This window comes from Crassostrea angulata, chromosome 2, assembly GCF_025612915.1.
Source record: "Crassostrea angulata isolate pt1a10 chromosome 2, ASM2561291v2, whole genome shotgun sequence".
Lineage (NCBI taxonomy): Eukaryota > Metazoa > Mollusca > Bivalvia > Ostreida > Ostreidae > Magallana > Magallana angulata.
In genome coordinates this window covers 26,043,991-26,062,400 of record NC_069112.1, presented here as the reverse complement: position 1 = coordinate 26,062,400, position 18,410 = coordinate 26,043,991, and the positions used below count along the sequence as shown (strand labels likewise).

General features: G+C 30.9%; 1 protein-coding gene across 1 annotated transcript; it reads right to left on the bottom strand.

The window, feature by feature from the left end:
* Positions 1 to 10,761: 10,761 nt before the first annotated feature.
* LOC128174083 (uncharacterized) lies at positions 10,762 to 16,161 on the bottom strand. The gene is made up of 3 exons (XM_052839718.1): positions 15,876 to 16,161; positions 14,589 to 14,762; positions 10,762 to 11,003 (listed from the first exon to the last, which is right to left on the bottom strand). The coding sequence occupies exons 1-3, from the start codon at positions 16,159 to 16,161 to the stop codon at positions 10,762 to 10,764; spliced, it is 702 nt and encodes a 233-aa protein (XP_052695678.1).
* Positions 16,162 to 18,410: the final 2,249 nt, after the last annotated feature.

The window sequence follows — 18,410 nt, the reverse complement described above, 5'->3', positions numbered from 1 at the left end:
TTAACATAGAAATACATAGGAAAATGTTTTAAAAATCTTCTTCTCAAGAACCACTGCACCAGAAATGCCAATATTTACACAAAAGCTTGTATATATAGTGAAGATTCTAAATTGTATAAATCGTGACCCTCGGACCAAAACTGGGGCCCCAGGCGGGGTTCAAAGTTTAACATAGAAATACATAGGAAAATGTTTTAAAAATCTTCTTCTCAAGAACCACTGCACCAGAAATGCCAATATTTACACAAACGGTTGTATATATAGTGAAGATTCTAAATTATAACAATCGTGACCCTCGGACCAAAACTGGGGCCCCAGGCGGGGTTCAAAGTTTAACATAGATATACCTTAGGAAAATGTTTAAAAAATCTTCTTCTCAAGAACCACTGCACCAGAAATGCCAATATTTACACAAAAGCTTGTATGTATAATGAAGATTCTAAATTGTAGAAATCGTGACCCTCAAATCAAAACTGCAGCCCCAGGCGGGGTTCAAAGTTTAACATAGAACTACATATGAAAAATGTTTAAAAATTTTCTTCTCAAAAACCACTTCACCAAAAATGCCAATACATACACAAACGGTTGTATATATAGTGAAGATTGTAAAAATCGTGACCTCTGAACAAAAAGTGGGGCCCCAGTAGGGGTTTAGATTTTAACATATATAGGAAAATGTTTTAAAATCTTCTTCTCAAGAACTAGAGTGCAACTGTTGGGAATATTACTATGCATACATGTACATCCTTAAATAATGTAGATTCAAAAAATTGTAACTCCCGGACAATTGATGGGCACCAAGAGGGGTTCAAAATTTAAACATTTTAAACTTCTCAAGAACTACAATGTTTTAGTTTGTGGAATTTCTATGCCTTCGCTCATGTAGATTCCTAATTGGTAAAATCGTGACCCCCGGACCAATACTGGGGCCCCAAGATGGGGTCAAAGTTTATTATAGAAATATAAAGGTAACGTTAAAATATCTTCTTCTCGAGAACTACAATGCCTCAGTTTGTGAGATTACTATCATGCATACAACCTTGGATAATGAAGGTTCGACAGTTTTAAAATAGTGACCCCTGGACTAATACTAGGGACCCAAGATGGGTTTAAAGTTAAATGTAGAAGTACCGGTATATATGGAAAATGTTTAAAAATCTTCTTTTCGAGAACTACAATGCATCAATTTGTCAGATAACTACGTAAGCACCCTCAAATAGTGTAGATTCGAAATTATAAAAGCTGTGACCTCAATCTAATACTGGGGCCCCAAGAGGTGTTCAAAGTTTAGCATAGAAATATATAGGGAAAATGCTGAAAAATCTTTTTCTAGGGAACTATAATGCTTCATCTTGTGAGATAGCTATGCAAGCATCCTTAAATAATGTAGATTCCAAATAATTAAAACTTTAGCCTTGGACAAATACTGTGGCCCCAAGAGGGGTTCAAAGTTTAACATAGAAAGATATATTGAAAATGTTTTTAAAAAGTTTTTCTCGAGAACTATAATGCTACAGTTTGTGAGATTATAATGCAAGGATCCTCAAATTGTGTAAACTCTAATGTAGTGGAACCAAGAGTTATCTTTCTTGATGTTCTGTACAGTCTGAGAGTTATTTCTCTTGAAGTGGAACTCTGCTACGTTCAGTTTTTCAGGTTGTGTACGTGCGGTCCTACCGCAGTGCTACACATTTTCATTCCTATGTTACTGTTTATGTTGTTCAAGCCAACCATAAACCTCGGACCATAACTGGGTCCCCAGAAAGGGGTTCAATGTTTAAAATAGAAAAAGCATATGCTACGAAATGTAATGTTACAAGGAACTGCTGTTCAGGTGAGCGATGTGGCCCATGGGCCTCTTGTTATAATTTTGATAGAAAATAAAATCTCATCTTTTTTTAATATAAGTATTTATAACAATGAAAAAAAACTTGAAAGAAAAAAATCAAGTGCAAAAAGGTCAAATGCAATATTAAGCCTAGTTTTACGTTTTTTTAAGACATTGGTAAATGGTTTTATGTTTTAGTTCAAAAATACTTTTTTATAATCCAATGTCCATACTATAAAATATGAAATAAGATATTATTTTTACTGTTGATGAATTTAAATTCTAGCTTAATGCGCTTTGTCAGGCAAAAATCTGCATTCCTGCGATATGACAAAGGCAACTTAACATGCACTTTTCAAGGGTTCTTTGTAATTCATGGAATTCAAATCTATATTTCTATAAAGTAAAGATGTCCATTAAACATCTGATGCATTTTCATCAAATTTCATAACCGGGCAGATTTCAACCAAAACTGTACCTAGTTCTTTACATTAATTTTCAAAGCAATCGAAATACGAGTATTGTCTTTTAATGCGATTAAAATATAATTTTAACAATACCAACAAGTTAGTCTGGCTGGGTATTTGGCCAACCTGCGTACCCACTCGGTTATACTTTACATAAAGAAGTATGCGAAGATATAAAACACCGCACTTCAACTTCGGAGTTTTACGTTCAAAATTCAATTTTAAAAGAAACATTAGAAACGGCTTGCAATCAGTAACATTTTCAGTGTAGTCATTTTACGATTCATTTAATGCATGCGCGGATCTAGAGGGGGAGGGGGAGGATTTCGCCCAAGGAAAATTTATATCTCTTAAATCTACATAAAAATACCAAAAATTTGCCTCTGTTCCCCTGCGCGCATGCAATGGTTTCCTAAAAATGGTATGCAGTTGTAAGATACAATTGCTAACAAATTTGTACGAAACGCTGCATGAGAAAAAAAATATTTACATCGCATTCTATTAAATTGATTTTTATCTGCAACAACTTTATGAAAATTAGCACAGGAACTGCAACACCTTCTTTGTGGAATTAAAAATACAAAAATATATGCACAATGAGCTTATCTTCTTTGAAGGGGAGACATGCATGTAATACTAAGTACCTCATCCGTATTTGTAAACAGATTAATAAATGAAAGGTTTCTAAAAGTGTAAAAGCAAAAGGCTTCTAAAACATCCCCCACCCCCTCCAGATAATGTATTAAGGGTCTTTAGATTTTTCAAAGTACTTTTACGATTGTCTTCTTTTTTTTCCTCTCTGTTTTCAGTTTGTTTGTTGTTTTTTTTTGTTTTTTTTTTTTTTTTCGGGGGGGGGGGGGGGGGTTGTTGGGGTTTTTTTTGTTTGTTTTTTTTTTTTTTGGGGGGGGGGGTGGGGGTTGGAGTGGTATATAATTGCTTTTAATATATCTCTGCGTAGATTTTCTGTGAAAAATTACATCAAATAAATTTGCAATTCTATCTGCGAAATAGGTTCCGTACAATCTGCCGCCAGTGAATTGTCATCGAAATTATCCACTGACAGCAATCGATTTTTCTCTCGTTTTTGAAGTAAAAACACCTCTGGTGCTATCCAAACCGCTACGTTAAAATCAAATTCCCGTAACTCTAATTTATTTACAATTAAAAAAATTTGGGTCGCCGTCAAATGAAGTTTTCTTCAGTATAATAAAATAATAATTTACTTACTTTTTAAACGATAGCCTCGTGAAATAGTTGCTGTCACATACGTGAAAAGCTCTGCATTTGTTCAATCATATGGCAACAATGAAAAAGATGGCAGATATTTTGTACCATGGTTTTCAAGAATATGACACTCAGTTTAGGGTTTAAAAAGTCTATCAACTCAGCAATCAGTTAGTAATCAGTAGATGCACAATTGTGGTAAGTTTTTATACAGTCACCAAGTAAGCATTTAAGAAATACATAGTTGTTTCAAACTAGCCCAAAAAGTTCTCGCTTTAAATGTGATGGCTTTAATTTTCAAGGGGTGTGCAATTGAATCAAGTGCGCTTATTTAAATCAATGTCGCAAATGCAGCGGTTCACATCCCATCCCATCAGAACTTGCTTTAAAATATGTCACCCTCACACCGGGACATCTACAAAAACTCCATTTATTCAAAATAATAGTTATCACAGGAACGACCAAAACCAGTTTAATTCAAAACCACTTCCAGCAGGGGTAAAAATGTAAGTTTACATCACCTTCAGCGTCAAGTATTGGACTTCGGCAGAATACCAATCCATCTACCTTGTTTAGATCAGTTATTACAAAACTACCCTAATGTTGATAATGCTAAATGTTTGTCTAATGGGGTAATGTTTGGATTTGACTTTTTAAAAAAAACAATGAAGATAGAAAACGAACAGAATACACTAACATGCTTTCTACTGATCAATATGTTAATGAAATCTAACACAAGGTCGACAAAGAAATTCAGCTAGAGAAGGGTATTAGATATGTGGCCCGTTTCACTAAAAGGCATACGCCCGTCGTAACCTTACGCCTGTCGTAAGTCCGGACTTAAGGATTACGTTTACTCAGGGTTTGAGATTTCAAAAAATATTTTTACAAAGTTCAATATCTGAAGTCCAAAGTTGTTTTAAAACCACAAAATAACAGCGCTATTAACAAATATTGATATTTATATTCATGATTTGTTTATCTAAGGAAGATATGCTTCGACAAGGGTAGATTAATATTGAAACAGAGAAAATTCGGACTAATTTTTTCATTTTCTTATTTTCTCTTAAAAACTTTCTGTTGCAATGTTATTGCAAAAGGTAAGTTTCTATATGTTTTTTTCATATCATTTTACATATTTAATGGTTGTATTTACTCATCTATAAATTTATAACACTGGCTGGCACGCGATCGGAAAAATCTGTAAAATGCATAAAATCGATTCAAGATAAAATATCTCGAAATTTTGATCATTGACCTTATATAATAATAATGTCAACATAATACAGACAATAAAAACAGTTTTAGGCAATCAATTGTTTGGAACTCCTGTTAGTCAGTTTTTTGTAAAACTCGATCAAAAATTAAATGGGTACAATTTTGGAAATTGATAGAGGAAATTCGGACTAAATTAAACCTAAAATATGAGCTTCAAACGTTTCATTCAAAAATAAAATTAGTAAAGCTATTTATATTTTATCATTTCCCAACCTACAAATTGTTTTATTATTTATAATAATAACAAAATAAAGAAAACCTTGAAAATGGTGGACAATTCTGACAAATTTTGACAATTTTTTCAAAAAACATTCAGAGGTCACAAGCAGAAAAAGTAGGTCAATGACCTAGTATTTTGAAAGTGAAAAATAGCACCACCATAGTGGGGCTACAATGTAGAATACGTAGTTTTTCGTTCCTATTATTGGATTTTTTTTCGCCCTTGAGTAAACGTAATCCTTAAGTCAAATATTTGGACTAAGGTCCGTTTCATTAAAAGGCGGAACTTTGCGTCCGTCTCAAGTTAAGACAAAAATCTACGCCTTGCCAAAGGTAGTCGTAACTTATGGCGTAAACAGGAATTGACTGCTAATTCTGTTGCTGAGAATATCGGTGCTGACCGTAATGTTAAAATTGCACAATTTGTCATGTAAATTTTATATATTTCATATGAAATTGAGAAAATACAGAGTTTTGTTAGGTGGAACCAATTCTCGAATAAAAACTTTCTTACCATGTTTTATTCACCTTCTTTATATTTGCACTTGCAGTTTACATGTTAAAATGACATATTTAGACAACCGATATATAATTTTCATTCGATTGTTTTTATTCAATAATTTGATTTACGTTTCATATTTTTAAGTAAATTGGGCAATGAATAATGCACAAAATATACATACATGATGCACATTTATTACAAAGGTATATTTGTATTAGAAATGTCTAGCATTTCAAGCATTTAACCCCCCCCCCCCCCCACTTCCACGCAAAATATGTTGTGAGTGGGATATTTTGAAATTTAAAACTCATTAAGCGAATTATATACTTTTATATTTTCCTCTTTTTTTATTTCATTTTTGGTGAGTAAAAGGTGTTAGCTTAGGTAGTTAAACTAAGGTTAATCACATAAGTATTATTTTTCAGTATTGTTAAAATATAAATACCAAAATATGATGAAAGCTCCAACTATGTTTTAGAGTCGTCAAAGGTTCCTATTTTTTTAAATATTAGATAATGTATTTATCATACAACCGACGCAAAACACTGACTCCAGATATATTTTATTTCGTAGGTTACATACATCTACTCTTTATTTACTTCAAAGATAGTGTGCTGGCTCTATTTTTATCTGACATTGTATGAACGGAACATGGACATTACGAAATTGTGGTCCTTATATAAATGGTATAAGATATTTACTCATAATCAATAAAAAAGCAAAACACTTTTTACTTAAAGGCAAATGAATTAAAAATAAAACGCCGTCTATACCATTCGAACACCCTCTCCATGGAGAATGGTGGACTATAATCCTCCGCCTATCACACTGAGCTAGGTTGACACAAAGTGAATAAATTTAGCTTTTTGACCATCATTTATCAAGTAAAACTGTTTTGGTGAAAATCACAAATTTGACCCATTATAAGTATAAAATCCATTTTAATAAATCAATAATGAAAATCAAAATAGACTTATTCTTTAAATAAGTGTAATTTTGGGATGGAGTCAGGACCCATTCATACCAAATTTTGCAATTAAGAACAGTGGATGACCCAAGATTAAGGCAAAAAACGATGTGCAGCTTACATGTAATTTGGAAACCATTACCTGTCGTGTTTATAGAATGTAAGCGCAATGTTGACATCCATCGTGAAATTTATAATGAAAACAATGCATACAAGTCAAAAACTAATATTATAACTTGAGGTGAAATTCTTTTGTCTTCATTGCTCCGAGTGGGGGATATGCAACGCCTTGTACGCCCCTGTTCTTTATATGAAGCCTCGTTCAATATACTAAACATACATGTAAGTGTACTTGGGAAGTTTATGTTGAGTCCACCATACTTCTGACACAATGTACATCTGTACCTCGGATCTGATAACTTTGGTGAAACATTTACAAATTAACGTGCATGCACTTGTGGTTTGAATGTACCCTTTCATTTTAATAATTCAAAAAATAACAAATTTCAGAAACAAATTGTGTAAAAAAAAAATTAGACTTGGAATTCATCAATTATTTCCTAGGTCATTTTTGCTCCAAATTTTACATTGACACAAATCTAAATATGAAAGTAATAAATATATTTATCAGAGCCTCTTCGGTTAATATTGTCCAATCCATGGTTAAAAAGCTCATTACTGCATTAATTCGCTATATTTTCTATTTTTAAACAAATTCACTGATTTTCTTTCAATGATATAGCAAGAAGAAACCAGAAATTTAATATAAATATATTTATACTCGGGCCATAATTGACGCATGATCAGAAGAGAAATTCCAAGGGTGTTCGAAGCATGGTGAAATCACCGTAGATATCGATAACAAAATAGTTTTGTTGAATTAATAATTTTGAATGAACATATAGTTATTCCTTTCTACTCTTTATCATCTGTCTGCGCATGTGCATAAGCTCGTTGTCAAGGACGAAAGACTGACCTTAACTTAGTCCGATACTAGTATTTACGGCCAGGAGTACGCTCTTAGTAAAACGCAGTTAACGCCGGACTAAATTTTGGCGTACCCCCTAAGGCCTAACTTACGTTTCGTCGTATCTTACGCCTTTTAGTGAAACGGGGCCCCTGTTCCCTTTCTCCTTTTTTCCTATACGTTGTAACCCCATTGGTATTCTACTTAAGATTTAAATTATTTTTATTGACTATTCAAAAAACATCCAGGGTTATGACCTAACGTCTTATCTCCCCCCCCCCTTCCAAAATGGTAATCGATTTATTAGAGTATTTTACGGGATTATCTTATGAACTGCAGGTGATACAGTCGGATTAGTTAAGTGGAGATTTTTTTTCTAGATTTATTTCAATTTGATTTTAAAACACGTGCCCACATGACACTTATGCTAAGTAGTTCAAAGTTAATCACCCCCGTGTCGTATTTGAGATCATTTTAGACATGTCTTAATCAAATTGAGCACGACAGACATTTTTCCTTGATTTTTTTTAACATCCTAGGGTTGAAATAGGATTGTGTAATTAAATTATAATAATAAACCATTGTTTTCATTAGAAAAAGCAAAATTCCAAAAGGCTTACTTACTGTAAATTCCTAATTAAACGCGAGGAATTAATATCCGCGTAAAATCGCGAGAAGCCCGTCTCGCGAATTCTAAAATCTCGCTTTTAATTTTCGGACAAATGTAAAGTCAAGGAACTATGATAATATTTCGGCATTCGCGATTTGATGTTCTCGCGATTTGATGGAAAATCGTTGAATCGCGGAATTAAGTACTCGCGTAAAATAAGGAATCTACTGTATCTAATTTCTATTCTTAAAAAAGTCACTTTAGGTTAAGGGAGACAGTATTAATTATTTTACCTTTAGGTTTTCTTCACTGTATAAACGTAATTCAATATATTTTGCTTATTTCCTGAGAATTGTCGTAAAATTACTGATTCCCTGCAAATAGGTGCGTAGCTTTGAAAAACTGATACACCCCTATTTGGGACACTTAGTTATTTCTTTAAACCAAAGGAAAAGTTCCGATATATTCCGAATAAAACCATGAATATTCATAACCATATCATTTAATTCTAGTTCCAACGGCTTTTTGATTGACTGCACGTATTCATTTTTTTGTTTAGCATAACTTGCCTATGTCACAGTACATCGTGCATGCAATTTAATTAATATTTATTTTGACGTTATAACTTGCTAGATACACGAAGAATTGAATTTATTTGAACTTTTGTATCGGTATATTAAAACTGTTACAGTATTCCATTGAGGGAGTCAGCAAGATTCCAGTTCCCCTCAATATAGCCTATCTATAGACTCGGAGAACTGGAATCTGCCGACTCTCTTAATGGTATCATTAACTGTATAATGAAGTATGTTTTCTATTGTGTGACAAGGGTTTTGTTTTCAAAAATCGTTTATTATTATTGTCAATATGATATTTATTTCACATTCATGCAGACATATATGGTACAGTTTATAAACAACAGAAAGCACATTGATAAAACGTACATTTGCGATTAATTTGACGATATAAAACCAATTTGAACAACAAACGTGCATTTAATGGAAAAAACGGAGTAAAATACAAAATGCACAATCATGTATAAAAATAATAATAAAAAAATAAAATATGTTTATTCAAACCGATATCTAAAAATAGAAAAGAAATACCATGTCAACGGGTGAAATCGAGTCATGATACAAAAAAACTGTAGATATGCGGTGCATGTGACTGCGGTGAAACCAACTGAGCAATTCAAACCCTACAAGTGTAACACATGTATTTTAACCACTATGACGCAGATCTGTTTTAAATTGTTTTGTTGGGATCTTTTTTGCATATTTTGACCTAAGGACCGGGTGCCCCTTAAAAAAAATCATATTTAAATGTGTTCTTCCTTTGATTAAAACTTATCAAAATATTTTAGTTTTTTAAGGACAAACCTGCCTTCATGAATATCTATACTAAAATTTATGCAGAAATGAACTGTTTATTGCCAAAATGATGTTTTAGAAAACTTGGAAGGTTACTTTGATAAAATCAAGCGCAATATTCTAGGTTTTAAATGAAAATTCGAAAAATTAGGAAATATGTGCAGTAGAGAATATCAAATGAACCGGAAATCGATCTCCCACGTAGGACATTTCTTTGGTTACAAAGGTTGTAAACGTACTATCATGTGTGCTTTTAACTTGTACATGTATACAATGTAAACTTCTAAAATTGATGGTTTTTTATGATAAACAGCGCAAATGTTTGAACATTTTGTTTAAAAATTATTGCACTACGTATTAATAAAGATGGTTGAATGTCCACATATTTTATAGATAAAATATATGAATTTGATGAATATTAAAAAATTCCCCAAAAAACAATATTCCTCTGTTACCTCGATAAATTTTCAAAAGTAAATTAAATCATTTACGAGAATATATAATTGTACAAGTATATCGAATCAACCCATTCAGTTAACCTTAATTGTACGTATTTAGAAGGATATCTTTAAGATATAATTATTGGATACATTGAATGTTTTTGCAATGTCTAATCCTCGTAGACTTTTAATTATTCGTAGTCGCGTCCTTTAACCCAATTTGGGAAAAGTAATAATTTCAACAACAACAAAAAAACATCGTTTTTGATAAATATACATTGATCAGAGCAATTTTAGGATAATAATTCGCTTGCTTGAATTGAGGTGTCCGAGACCTTTTTTCAGAAACTTAACAATTGGCCATTGCTCACTGATATTTGACATGGGCGACATGGATGATGAATTTTGAAGACAAAAATGTTATTTTTAGGCATGCATATTACTGATGGTAAAGTCATGTAACGTGTAATACAAATCGACGAGAAGAAAATGTATGAAAGTCATTCAGTCTTTAAAAACGTTATTGCTTATTTACGTTTGTTAAAAATAGCCATTTATAAAAATTTCACATGATATTTTCTTGATATTTTATTTTTTAGAATAGAGTTTTAGTCAAAATAAGATATCTTAACTAAGATACGTCTGAGATAGCTTTGATTTACATCTTAAGATGTAGAGTGGTCATATGATATGTCTTAATGTATATCCTAGGATGTATCTTAAGATGGATCTTAAGATACTTTCATGAACATGGCCCAGCGCTTTTACGTTAAACAAATGTAGCTATATAACAAACAGTAAGCGCGAGTGTAACGGCATTCTGCCTTAGATATAGGGGGGTGGGGGTCCAACATATTATAGATGCAAAGTTCTGATCATTCTTATCATGTTAATTATTGAAGGATAACACACGATTGTATTCGCATGAATAATGAAATGGGCCGCCGTTATGAAAATCAGTACATTTAAACGATGTAGATCCTTCGGCCCGGAGATGTACTTCCCCCGGCTTATTACTCATCCTGATGGGACAGAATCCAGGTATTAAAGTTCCGTCATCAAACTGCCACTGACCTCCAACCTTTTCTCCTTGGACCCACACATGAATGATTGAATTATTTGCAATTGGTACTAAAATTAAAAAAACAAATTCAATATGGTTAGTTTTTATCATTATCATTTTAATTCTACTTCAAGTATGAAACGAGTTAGATAGTCTAGAAAGATATGTGACATAGTGTTATCTCGATATTCATTAATAAACAGTCTTATTATCGTAATGACGATTAAAAATATATGATTATTAAACATGATATACATTTTAATAAATTTATTTTCGTAATAATTGACTTCTGTTTTATGTGTCTAATTGTTTTTGGTATCTTTTCGCTTATTTTGGAAAATGTATTTTCATCAACACCATAATGGGAAGTGAACATAATGTTGTGGTCATATGATATTGCTATTTAATCAGAAAATATTAAAATCTTTACTGATTAAATATTCACAGAATTATTCAAAATAACTTTTAAATCTTGATATTTAAACATTACAAAACCAGATCATTATCATTTCTTCGACCAAAGTTTGCAATATACTTTATCACATAAACTATATTGTCCTTCACCATATAAATCAAAAGCCGAAACAAGTCAGTTAGTTAAGTACATTTGTATTTGCGTATCGTATTTCATGATCAGCGTACACAAAAGCCATATAAATTAGGTAAAATGTGATATAAAGTATTCGTTTATTAAATGAAACCATTATCCACGTGCAAGTTAGTTAAAAATGAATATATGAGCAGTGTATATCAAGCATTTATCGTATTATATTTACATTTACCAAGTATTTATTACTCTATTCTTTACGGAAACTTATAGTTAATTTATAGCTTTATAGAAACAGCCAGACTGAAATTTACACGCCCCATTTATCGGTTGGTCGAAATCTACAGCGGTGAAACTGATAAACAAAATTGACAGGGCTGAAATTGACACGCTTTATTTATCGATTGGTTGAAACCAACAACGACCTAAGAAAAATCACGGACTGCACGAAATGATCATGATGATGTCAGACTCAAAGTCTTACAGGAAACGATTTGGCTGTTTCTTTTAGCTAACTTACTTATGTACATTAACAGTTATTTAGTGAATTTTACTAACTTTTCATAATTAATTTAATAATTAGTTAAAAGAAAAATGTTATGTTTTTTCTGCAATGTCGCAACCTTCATATCCCGAATGAAGCACCAAAGAAAGCATTTTATTGTTTAATTGACACATAATAATAAACATACTGGCGTCAAGAAAGAGAGTCACATTGAATGAAAGGGGTCAACCTTTCCCAGACTTAAATAAAAACAATTATCTCTTAGTTTTCTTTAAATGAATATACGATACGCATTTCTCTCCTTTACATTCAAAATAATTTATTTTTTTAGACGCTTCACAAATTAGAATAAATGTAATTTCACCAATCATGTACAGTATACATGTATTATGGAAAAATAAAATGTGGAAAACTGAAATTCTTTGGAACATGGTAACAAATTTACCTGAATCTTGCAAAATTAAATCGTGTGTAGGAAATTTGATTACATAAACATTAACTCGCATGTTTATAACATCGTGTAGATTATACATTTTCTTCATTTTTTTATACCTAATTTTCTTTAAATTATGATAAAACTTACTATAAAAATAGTATTCGTTGTGGTAACAAAACAATTCAAAGTTTCCACTGTACTTTAAAATGTTATGCGCTAAACTCTTTCGTAAATATAATAAAACGATAAGTTGCCACTGCATAATAGATTAACGAGACCGAGTCTTTTACATGTATTTCTACCATTGAGTTTCTTATAAAAACTTTTGCAAGAATTTTACTTTCGGTATTTGTTAATTTTAGATTTGAATATTTCGATATTTAAGGGGATTGTCTCAAAATGTATCAGTTGAACTATTTTATACCTTTCAGAATGTCTTCAAAAGGTGCAAATCTTTTACATTCACTCACATTTTAATATTATTTTATTTCTTTGCTATATTTGTACCTTAAAGATTTTTTGGAAAGGGTGTTAAATGCCAAAAAAAAGGGATTTTAGAAATCATTAACTACTTGTTTGATCCAGGGATCATATAAAATTGTTTTTTAGTGACCCACAACTCTTTAATTAATTTAAAATTTTGTAGTCTTTTCGGCTAAGAAAATTTTCCAAGAAATAAACTATTTATACTGCTTTTGACTTTGTATTATGCATGCCAATAAGTTCTTCATTTAAAGTTTCTTAGATCATTATTTTTAAGGTCATGTACTAGAATATCGAGAAATATATTAGTTGAATAAAATCACGACCAAAAAGATAGTTATTTCATTGCCTCAACGAGAGAATGAGAAAAGCTGTGCAAAGCCAAGCACTCTCGAAAGTACTAGGAAAAAACAAACAATTATACAATGTACATGTAGTCCTACTATAGTAATGGCAAAAATCACTTTCAAACCATAGGGTAACTTGCCTACTTTTCTTGCTAGTATCTCCTTATTGTTTATTGAAAATAAATTTCTCAAATTTTATGTTATTTCCAACATGATCATTGTTTGCAAATTCTTACTGAATATAAAAGTTTTAGACAAGTGGTAAACAGTAAAAATGTATTTTGCCAAAAAAAGATTCAACTTCAAAGTATGATTTTTATTAAATTAATTTTCTCTATATATTTTTTTAAAAAGAAGAAGGTACAGTTTCTTTCAATATTGGCCCTAAAATTCAAAAGTTTAAATTTCATAAAAATACACACGTACCATCTTGAACATGTGTGTATATAAAGTACCAGGTTAAACACTTTTATCTTGTTTCAATGAGTAGTTATGACTTAAACATTTTGGCATATTTTTAAGATCTAATAAAAAAATTGAAAATGGCACATTTTCTCATAGTTTTTTAAATAGGAAAATGTGTCTGCAGCCGTCGCCAATAATGAAATTAATATATTTTATGTTATATCACATGATAAAGTTATAGTGCGAGTTTCATTGTGGGCGACAGCTGCGGACATATTTTTCTATTCAAAAAACTACTAACGAATTGGTGTCTTCTGCTCAGTTTTATGAAAGTTACGGGAAAATGCATTGTTTATGAAGTCACAATAAAACTTGAGGAAGTCTAATCGGGTAACTATACATATATTCTTAATTTATGGGTACTCTTGTGTAAATAAACGTTACATTTCAATTTCTTGTGATATCTTTAAAAATCACTCTAAAACAGGTCAAATATGATTGAAACTGTACCTAGTTCTTTGACTTATTTTTTATTTGGTTCATTTGTATTTCAAAAATCTTACTATAAGGAACTCAAAACCATTAATTATTTTTGATTGCTTATATTGTCTGCATTCTGCAGGCGGGGGGGGGGGGGGGGGTATATGAAAAGTTTCATTCAAAAAATCATCAATTTTGAATAGATGCCATCTGGAATTGATTTTGTGTAATTTTAATTTTTTGTGCATCGCATACCCACGTAAAAATGTCATTGATATTTTATGACACAAATAGTGCATAATAATATATTATCTCTCATTGACACTTTTGTGATTTGAATGCTTCAAGTATTTTTAAGCAAGCAAAACAATGCGCAAGTTTTAGTGAATTTTCTCTGCTCAAAATAAATTATAAAATAAATTAAAATGCCGTAAAATAATTTAAACATACCATGATAATCTTTGAATATGTCGTATTTTTCCTGGGAATCAATCTTTATGAGATTGGTACCTTCAGCTTGACAGTTGGCCTGAGCTGTTGAATACGAGACAGGCACTGGGAAATATTTCAGACATATTTGGTATGGCATCAAATAGTAAGTCGCATAACCGTCAGCACAGGGCACTACAAAATACCAAGCTTATATATTACTACTTAAATTAGAATATATAATTTTTTAACCTTAATATGATACAACTTTTTTAGAATCGTGAGAAAATTGCCCAATGAAAAAAGCACTGAAATCCGGGTCTAAATATGTTCACAAAAACATTCACCAAGGTATTGTCAAAGACACACACTTTCTAACTTTAAAAAAACGAGTGGTTTTCTTTTCATAATATTCCTACTCAAAGTGAACTTTAACCTTTTTTAGAAAATTGTTTTTATTCAATGCCTGTAATTGAAAAATTAAAATTGACCTGGATTTTTAAAATATATCTATACACTTATTGCAATTGCACACACCATTGTCATTTGAAGTTTTTGAAAAAGGTAAATACAGTTTTATTATGATATATCGTTTTATTTCAAGGTGGAATAAACATCATCACAAAATGGCTGACCTCTGATCGAAACCACCTTTCGTTATATTGGAATGATTTTATCGACGGCGATTCGTAACTTACTCCATATCCTAGTGGATACAGTGTCGGGTTTCTGATCCGTATATCCCGGGTTCGATTCACGCAGAGACTTTTGTTGTTACTTACTGAATTGAATTTTTTAAATATTAATTTTATATATTCAAACCAAATTTTTATTATTATTTGACATGTATACAGTATATATATCATTATATTTTATATTATTAAATAATTTACTGTTAATTTCGCAAAGCGTCGAGTATTATCTGATGATCAGCGCCTGGCAACAACATAAATTCATTATATACCCTTGTCCATTTAAAAGTTCTGATTACAAGACCACCTTTTTTAAAATAATTTGTATGACTTTTAGTTATCTAACAATGCTACTTTTAAACTTTTAAAACGCGCTAAAATAAAAAAAAAAACTAAAATAGAAACGCCCTTTAATGCGTACAATACTAAGTCATAAGTTCTAGAGAGTGCAAGGGGTTTATAATCAAATGAATATCTTTATTCCAGTAACTTAAATGTATTTTTATACTTTGCACGCTAAAGGTAAACATGAGATTCACTTTTTCTCTATTTTTATAGACTAAGCTTCAAGTCAGTTTCAAAATATTTTTAAAAACAATAAAATACTTACATGTACGTGGGACAAATGACTTCCAATTTGGGCCAGCTATGTCACTCCCCGTCATATCGCTGCAGCACATACAAGTTTGCGTAGTCTCATCGTGGCTGATCATGACGATTATATCCATTGTGATCCCGCATGCCCCAAGACACCTTCCAGCACTTTCTATATTTGCAAATTTGTGACATGACGTTTTCGGATATTCTTTTGTTTTCACACCGTAAAAACTATCGAAGCAACTGGCCGTCTGGTTGTACAAAATAGTAATGATCAGAAATACTATGTATGTCGCTTGAAACATAATATTAAGCTATAATCTTAGGTCTATTTTTATGTGCTACCAATACGTTTGAAAGTGAAGATTCTGAATACAAGCTTATGGTTTTTAAATGAATTGTCGTTACGCTACATCGATGCATCAATAACAAAATCTATTTATCAATTTTTTTTGTATGTAAGTGATAAGGCAGTTATACCATTAATGTTTTAAATGAGCATCTTGTGATGTAATTCTGATTGTTATCATTTCTTAGGATCCCCTTGTGGAAGCAATTTATACCTCAATGTATTGCGTAGTTTGACTTTTCTCAGTGGCATATGAATTTAATTGGTGCTCATTATGGTTGAGTTGAGAATGTAAAATTATTGGACACCACTGTATCTTACTGACAATGTGAAAAAATAGATGATATTTCAATGGGGTTTGTTTTGCATTCAAACAGCAATTGATTAACAAGGTAATTAGTATGATTGTTAACTATTACCATATGCATTTTTAAAAGAAAACATGGCCTAAAATGGTTTGAAAAAGCCCACATGTCGTTTATCGTAACAAAGGACCGGATATAGTTGGAATGACTGTCTTCAAAATAATCAATATGTACCGGTGTTTGAAAAAGATAATCTTTGAACGTTCCACAAGACACAATGAAAGTAAAACGGCATTGGCAATTAATGTATTTGTTAATCTATATCAATTATTATTGTTTCGGAACAATAGTATTTGAAATATAAACATTATGAAAATTTTCTGTTCATTACGCATTTATTACATAGTTTTTCAATATTTTTATGATATAAAAAAATACTAATCCATATAATGCCTGGACAGCAGTCTTTTCAGTCTCTTCTTTTACCTTTTGATTATTTTATTTATTAATTAATTTATTTATTTATTTATTAATTCATTTATTTATTTACTTTTATTCCATGTATCTTTTTGAATATTTTTTTTAAATTAGAAAACAGTGGTGATAATTACTTAATAATTACTGAACTTAAGATACATGTATGATATAGGGTAATAAATGAATGATAAATGTTTGAGTATATTAATTGTTTAGTGTGTATAACTAAGAAACAGCAATAAATGTAAAAAATAATTATAATCTTTCAGATTAGTATACGTGATATGTAACGTCAAAAAATCTTATTATAAACAAACTCTTTGATTTGAAATTGGCTGCATGATCGTGGCTATTTTATTTAATGAAGAATAACTATAAAGGAAAATATTCAATTCTTATCCAAGTATTTAGGATGTTTCTTAACAAAGTAAGAAAGCACGAATAAATAACAGGAAGACCTGATTGTAATGATAGGTGACAAACCAACATCTATACCAGTCATTATTAACAGACCACGATGAGAGTAAAATCGTACTAATCTCTTAAGGCATAGAATTAAAAAATGAGTTTAACCATTATATAATTGCATCGGTACCATTTTTGCATCTTGGATAAATATATAGAACTGATGCTCGTTAGTTTTGAAATCAATCTTACACGTCTGAGTTTATTTGATCTTATCGATAAAGTAGCGAGTCTCAACTGTTTACTTTTATTCTCTGTTCATATATTTATACACAAAATTGGTATTTATTAAACATGGTATCTCATATATATGATTACGCCAAAACCTTCTGTCTTTTTAAAAAACATTAGCGACGGTTTCACACAATAAAAATTTGCTTAATATTATAGATTGGCATAGTTTGATGTAATGCCGAGGGTTGTTTCTTCTAAGAATCACTTGTGAAAGCGATTTTTACATTAAGGCATTGCGTAGTTTGACTTTCCTCATTTGTATATGGTTTTAATTGGTGCTCATTATTGTTGAGTAAAGAATATAATATCATTAGAGTATACTGTCAGATTATTGACAATGTGTAAATGATAGACGATATTTTGATGGGTTTTTTAAGTCAATCATACAGGTCTAAGAGTATTCGATCAAATCAATAACGTGTAGATTATAAATATTTTCTTTTTGTTTTTTCTATCAAAACCCACAAGGTAACGAGTCTCAATTGTTTACCTTTGTTCTATGTTCATTTTTTTATAAACAAAATTCAAACAAATCCCTATGTTAGTACCTATAAATAATATAAATTGTACATTTTTGTTCCAAAACTGACAATTGTTTTTAGTATATTTTCATAAGTTATTGTTATAATTATAAATTCAAAATTTTGTAAATTTTAAGTATGGAAAACATTCTTGAAAACAACAGGTAACATCGCATGGCATAAATCAATTTGTCTAATTCAAT